Source organism: Siphateles boraxobius, unplaced genomic scaffold (genome assembly GCF_051911475.1).
Source record: "Siphateles boraxobius isolate OS27281-9 unplaced genomic scaffold, OSU_SipBor_1 8, whole genome shotgun sequence".
NCBI lineage: Eukaryota > Metazoa > Chordata > Actinopteri > Cypriniformes > Leuciscidae > Siphateles > Siphateles boraxobius.
In genome coordinates, this window is record NW_027509208.1 from 26116193 (window position 1) to 26123827 (window position 7635).

The 7635-nt window shown below is 43.2% G+C and overlaps 1 protein-coding gene across 1 annotated transcript; it reads right to left on the reverse strand.

The window, feature by feature from the left end:
- Window positions 1-488: 488 nt before the first annotated feature.
- Window positions 489-1709, reverse strand: LOC143729374 (uncharacterized protein F54H12.2-like). The gene has a single exon (XM_077220606.1). It carries the CDS (start codon window positions 1707-1709, stop codon window positions 489-491), a length of 1221 nt encoding a protein of 406 aa, XP_077076721.1.
- Between the last annotated feature and the right edge of the window lie 5926 nt (window positions 1710-7635).

Consider the following 7635-nt stretch of genomic DNA (forward strand, 5'->3'; position numbering starts at 1 on the left):
GTGACGGCCTCGCAAAAGATTTGCGATGACCGGAGACCTCTAGGATGGATGGAGTTTCTTCAGGCTTTTGCCGAATTAAACATCCCTTTTTCTACAGTGTCGAATCAGCAGGTCAGACGTACGATTAACTCTCTAAAGAGCAAACCCGACACACCTCGTGTTAGACCTCCTAAAAAAGCAAAAAGATATTCACGACCCGAGTCCGAAGACGCAGTGTTTAAGTCACCGGCTATTAATCGAAGAGCATGGCTGGAATTTTAACGAATTGTATCTTATGATTAAATAAAAGACGACAAAAAAATAAATGGTTTTAAGCTTTTTTATTTATTTATAGGTCAAACATGTCTGCACACAGTGAACGCAGGATAACATTCTATCATTACAAACATACGGTTTTAATCTATTCACAAAGAGGGAGACCATTTTATCATTTTTGATATAATCATTGGTGTATAGTTTCATCACATGATTATAGTCGTAACCTCTGGCTAAATGATATAGAAAAAACAGACAGTGCTGGCCGCAGGTATCCGATGAATAATCCTGGACGCGTCTGTCGGAATATAATACGTCAACGTCGTTGGCAGATAGAAAGTTATTAAGCTGATCGGGAAGCGTGGGCTGTCGGGTGGATTGCCGAAGCTGTCGAAAAAAACTGTCGTCATAGCCAACTGATAAAATTCGCGTACTGCCAAACCATCTTTGAAATTAGGTTGTAGAGGCTTCGAGGGGTATTGTTGCCCATCTACGTAGACGGCTAGGAATTCCAGATCGTAATGTTTGAACGCAAATGGATTTTTAGTGTAGGAGCCGGTGAATGCGTCGTTGTCGACCATAGCTATGACGATAGACTTTGGCAACCTTCCTAAAAATAGATTTTCTTGACTCGAAACACGAGAGCCGGCGGGTATGGAGAAGGATTTTAGACAGACCCTATCGACGGGGTACTTGGCCGTTGTCGAGAGAAGCGCCTGGGCGTGAGCCAGTCTCACCGACGGTGATACAGAAACTTTCTTGACAAATAGGGACGCCGCCGTTATATGTAATTTGTAAGCCACGTCGTCGGACCTCATCAGACAGAATTCATCTTTTGCTCGAATAAAGTGTATCTTGATGTCAATTCCATTGATCATCAGTTTCCCCTGGAAGAATATATCGCTGTGTATGGGGGCAAGTAGCTCCACCTCCTTGCTTTCGGCGGTGTAACCCGATCTCTTTGTCAACCCCGCGTTACGACCAGCAGGCTCGTTCACACCCATGTAACCGGCCGTGTCTTTATGAAACAGCCCGTCGGCGAAAGTAGATTCCAGCGTATCTTTACCGTAGTTGATCAGACTTTCCAGAATGCAGCGATACGGGTAAGTACTCGAACTTTGAGATATTAGGCGATCGCCCAGCGTCACATCGACTTGGGAAAACATTGTTGCAGCCGGATAATTAATCAGCCCTACCTTAGCAGGGTCCGCGATTTCTTCACCATTCGGCCTCGTGATTTTCGCCCGTAGATAGAGCATCGTGTTATTGAGATCCATGTAATCATCGCCGTTGCCGGCGATAAAAAACTCAATCGGAGCTGAGTCGGAAATGGCTGATAATGGGGTTATTTCTAAATAACTGCTTTTCTCAATCATGGTCTGCGTCAGCGGGACCGTAAATAAGTCCAACTCGGACTTGATGCATTCTCCCGACATCTGATGCAGTAACGACATGTTAGAATATGGTTTTCACGGTTCTCTTGACCGACGCGTTTCGACTAACAGGCTTCTTACGCTTTCTACGTACGAGTGAGCGCTTGTTTGATGCACTCGTTGTTTTCTTCTTCTTCTTCGCTACCCATTGACCCCGCCTCCTCACACCTGGTGGTTTAGTCATTCTCTTACGGGCCATGACCGGATCCGGTCATGTCTTGAGCAGACCGGATCCGTCTTGAGCTTTAGCATTATGCGAGCGCGTCAATACGTTTGAGACGACGTCGGATACTATATTTTTAGCGGCTGACTTTAGGTGGGGTTTTGCGATGCTAAATCCTCTTTTTAACAGGGGTACTGCCATCCTGACCAGACCTCTGAAAAGACCCCCTAACCCCGCACCGTACATAACCCCTCCCCCGGCATAGCCTGGTAAACCCCCGCCCGCCTGATTTTGGTAGTAGCTGACATAGTCCGCGGTGTCTCCGGGTCTATAATAAACCATTTTTTGGTTTAAAGTGTAGTTTTACGATGGAAAAATCAGGTTCTTTATGATAGTTTAAACCTCCGAGAGGTTTTAGTGTCATACCTAAAATAGTGGCGAGTCTCCCTTTGAAGCTGAGTGAAACGTTGGGTTTCGCGACCAGAAACACTTTGTTTTTTAATTCATCGTGATTCAATACGGCCGTTGGTGCGATAAGTTGATTTATAGCACGGAGGATCGCACGAATGTTTGTGTAGTACCCACCGCTTATGTATAATTTCGTAATTATAGAAAAACGAAAAATATCTGCCTCTTTGGAGGGATTGCTATCCGGGGGTTCCGGGGCCGTATGGAAGATGAAATGACCATCTTCGTCATTAAAGCTATACCAGCTCCTAGGATATTCGATTTCGGCGAGCCCCACCTCCCATTGTCCTTCCAAGTTTATAGCTTTTGTTAGCCTGGTTGTATAGCTGGATATGCGATTTTGAGGATAAACCGCAGACGATGCGTTGCATGGTAACGTGATGTAGAACCCGTGGTCGTCCATGACGGTCCTCCGCTCGTATGATCTCATCCGTTAACGTCGCCGTGTTTTAAGGGGATTGCAAGTCCACCAGAGTTTTTTTTATCTATATAACTGTTAAATTTTGAAGGCCATCCTAGCCATTTCACTAAAACAAGCGTAGATTTCCCTTGTTTTTTCTGACCTAAAATCTTTTCCACCTTAAAAGATTTGTTTTTACTCACATTTATTCTCTGTAGCTCTTTTTCATAAAAAACCCCGTCGATGACTTCACCGTCATAATCCGTGAGTCTGTAGACGGGGGGTTGGCGCGGAATACGCGAGGATACGGTGAAAAATTCTTCCGTGTAGTTCTGCTCGTAACCTTTGGTGAACGGACCTCTCACTTTAGAAATCCTGACGACTTCTCCGACTTTGAAATTAAATACGGGTTTCTCGGTCTTCTTTACATCGCCGTACAAGTTTTCAAACACTTGACCCTCATTGTCTTTGCTGACGTCGAGGGGTCTCATTTTGATACTTCGGTGATAACTGGTGTTGTACCCCTGCATAATGTCCTGTAAAACATCTATGTATCGTCGGGAATTTGTGGCCGTTAAAAATCTCCACATACGTATTTTTAAGGTTCTATTAAATCGCTCCACGACGCTGGCTTTCAAATCGGTAGCGGTAGCGAAATGATTAATGTTGTGCTTTTTCATGACGTCTTGAAATTGTTTGTTAAAAAATTCCTTCCCCTGATCCGTCTGTAATTTCTGCGGCACACGCCCCTCTTCGAGTATAGACTCGAACGCTCTAGTAACCTCGGCTCCGCTCTTATTCTTCAGCACGCGAGACCAGGCATACTTCGAGAATACATCTATACAAGTTAAGAGAAATTTATTACCGTCATTCTGATCAGAAAATTGGGTCATGTCGTTGGAGGGTGTATAATAAGCCTTTTTCATGACCTCCGACATGCTACCGTTTCAACAGTTGAAAAAGAATGACACGTACAAGCGGTTTTAATCAATCTTTTATTAAAAAAAATTGTAGGATATGATACAAGTCAAATGGTTATAATAGAAGATAGTAAGCATGCATATAATAAATCAGACACTAAGTACATTGAATATAACGGTATTAATAGAACAGAAAAAAATCTAAGTAAATTGAATATAATTATGTTAGTACAAAATGACTATAATGATCTTAGTACAAAAACTAAGTAAAATGACTACATAGTAAAGAATGGATATAATGAGGTTACATAAAAAGTCTAAGTAAAATGACTACATAGTAAAGAATGGATATAATGAGGTTACATAAAATTATACTGAATCCAGCCAAAAGAGAAAGTCACGGCAGACCATCATGTTACGATCGACGATGTAATCAACATACATTACAACAATTTTGTCTACGTTTTTAATCACGTCCACAATTTTGACCACGTCATCATCATCATCAGAGTCATATTGTTTTGAATTCTTGACCAGTTCGGTACACACATCCGCCACATACGTACAAGCACATAACACATCGTTGACCCGAAGCGGGTGTTGTGATTCACACATCATATCTAGAACCTGTTTTATCATATCACCGGGCGGATCGTTACCGTTAACACATTTGTCCGTCAAATCATCCCATGAATTAGACAGTCCTCTTATATGAACCATATGTTTCTTGAGATTTGCCTCACGCACAGTGTCATAACACGGAGTATCGGGGTGGGATGCGTCCATAATAATCTTACTCATTAGATCGGTCATCTGGATTCTGTAATGGTCTTTAAACATGAATTCCATACAGCACTTTAGGCTACAGGCTGCACCCATGTTGGACTCGGCCTGGTCACTCGCCATTCACGATTGGAAGACCTTGCCAGAGATCAACGACGTCGTTGATGATTTCCTTGCAGGGCTTGTCCAGAAGTCTCACCCTGATTTCTTCTAGCTTAGCGGTGATGAATGGTTCGTCTTTTAATTCGTGTAGAATACTCCCGACGGTTCCTTGAATTCGGTGGGGTTGAGATTTTAACCCACACCGGTTCAGGAGGACACTGATGATGGAATGAAAATAGGGTTTAAACAGCTTGCCTGAAAGTTCGTCAAAGTGTGTGTCGAAGTAGTAGTTGGGAGGGTCAAACAGACAGGAATGTTGCAGCTGGCTGGGATGATCAATCTCACAGCCCTCGCAGTCGGCCTTCAGCTTGTCAGCGATGAGATGCTGCAACAAAACCACGGTCGCGGCTTTTATGATTTTGAATCCAATGTTGCTGAAACATCCGTCTGTAGCGTCGAAACCGGGTTTAGCAAGAGACACGTTGCGGATGATTTTAGGTGTGTCGCGTGATTCCAAGTCTTTGCGGGGATTGATGAGGTAAGTCGGGTTTTCGCCCGATGCTTGTGGTGGTGATGAAGGTTTGCTGCAACCACAGTCGCACTCGATGCACGGATCCCAGTCTAAGCGGCGTTTGATAGTTTCAGTCAGAGGCCAGTCGTTTTCGAGGTCCGATGGTTCACTCGGAGCCCAATCGTTTTCAAAGCACGCTGCTAAGGCCATGCGACGTCTGGTAGTTTTGGCCGGGGCCCAGTCTTTGTGGTGGTGGTCCGATGGTCCGCAGTCGTCGGTCTGAATATGATGGGTTGCGTTGTCGTCGGGTGGGTCGAGAATGCTGCCGAAAGAGATGCCGCAGCTGCACACATGCGCCGGTTCTGAAGCGCCTTCTTCAGTCATGGTTTATAAATGATGGTTGGGAGGGTCCGATCGCCGGAATTTATGAGCGCTGTAGTAGAGGTGGGCATGGACCATGGTTTAAAAAACGACGCATGGGAGGGTCTGAAAGACGTGCTTTCGCATGGCTGTAGCGAATGGGAGCGGACGGCTTGGTAAATGAACTGCTGCGCACGCATCTCTCAGGTTGGAACAGCTGCACTTTGATTTTGTTGTACCCCTCATGCATGTCGGCCCATTTGAACATTTTGTTGATGGTTGAAAAAACATTACTCATTATATCCAGATCGCACCACTTGAACAAAAATTGCATTTCATACAGATTGTGATGCTCGTTAGGCAGGATAACACCAGACCGAGTGCTGCTGAGCTTTGTCTTGTCTTTACAGCAGAATATGTAAACAGAATCATTAGGCTCCTTATTAGTATGGTCACCTACCACACGGTAGCGGACATTCGGAGTTACTCCATCCCACTCTGCAGTGTACAAAGGCTCTTCGCCGGCGTCATTCAGATCCTTCCAGACAAATTTGTAAAATAGAGACCAGTCTTTTTCAGGAAATACAACACACGGGTCTTCCCCAGACTGGAACTCTCCTGGACCGTCAACGGTGTAGAGCATAACAACTCGTGATGGTTTGTGAAATTTGTACCCAAATACACAGTTACTAGACATCATGAATTCACCTTCGGTCCATTCCGAAATTTCATGGAGAAAATTGGTCAAACGGATGTGACCGAAAGGCTTTCTCGGAGCCATAGGCAGACTTTCCAAAATCTTCCTGCTCAACCCTGCCTCCGGGGTTTTGGGGGAGGATAAACTGTCCATGCTTGTGTAGCTCATGTTTCTCTTTCTAGTTTTTGTAGAACACGGCTGACCCATTTATACATGCTGCTGCTCAGGAATGCAGGGGCGGTGACTAAACACCAACTTCAAACAATCAAACTAACTGTCACCATCAAAGCCAATACATCTCAAACTAACTGTCACATCACTTTGTAACTGTAACATCAAAGCTTATGTTAACGTCAAAGCCCAATACCTCCCTTTTCTTGATCAAATGAACTTCAAACGATCAAACTAACGGTCACACATCCATCATTTTGACAGAAAGTATAACCGCAAGGGGCGGAACTAGGTCAAAGGTAACCATCCATCATTTTGACAGAAAGTGTAACCGGAAGGGGCGGAAACTAGGTCAAAGGTAACAGGAAGGGGCGGGGCAAGGGGTGGGACAGGAAGGGGAGGGACCGGAAGGGGCGGGGTAAGCTCAAAGGATAGCCACGCCCACCTGTCAATCAATCATTTTGACAGAAGGTGAAGGATATATACTACTCGCAGGTTTGGAACAACACCAGAGTGAGTAAATTATGACAGAATTTTCATTGTTTAGGTGAACTATCAGTATCATCTAATTTGGTGTTCAACAGAAGAAAGAAACTCATGCAGGTTTGGAACAACACCAGAGTGAGTAAATTATGACAGAATTTTCATTGTTTAGGTGAACTATCAGTATCACCAAGGTAACATTTGTATGCAAAAAAAATGTTGTGGGTTGACATTTCAACAGCTAATGCAATGATTTTTCTTCATACACAAATTAATAAGTTTAATTTAGTAGTACGCAATGCGAAATCACATTGTCGTGTCAAATGTTATCTTTTCATTTCAAAGAGAAATACTGTTATCTCTTAATGCAGTTAGATCTTGTAGGCATTGCAATGCAACAGGCATATAGCTTAAATATTATTCTACAGTGAACAACGTTAGATCGTGTGTGCAATACAATGCTTTAAAAAAAAGAACAGAGTTAGTTCTTGTATGCATTGTAAAGCGACAGCTTTTAGTCGTCAGTAAAAAAAAAAGAGTTGTACGCAATTATATGCGAACACAAATATGTTGTGCACTGTTAGACCTTACCAGGCTTTTTTACAGTAAAATACTGGCAACAGTGTTGCCAGTAATTTACTGTTAATTGTACAGTTTTACTGTATTCTACAGTATGTTACTGTAAAAATGCACTAAATTAAAACACGAGTTAACTAATTTCACTTGCATAAACCACCTGCCTAAACTGTCATTTAAATGTATTAACTAAAATTTATAATCCACTAATAATGTGAGCAAAGTATTACTGTGAACTTATTTCATTTGAGACCACTAAAAATTGTAAATTAAGAGATTTCCACTGGTCCAGGAACTTCAGTCACCGCCTATT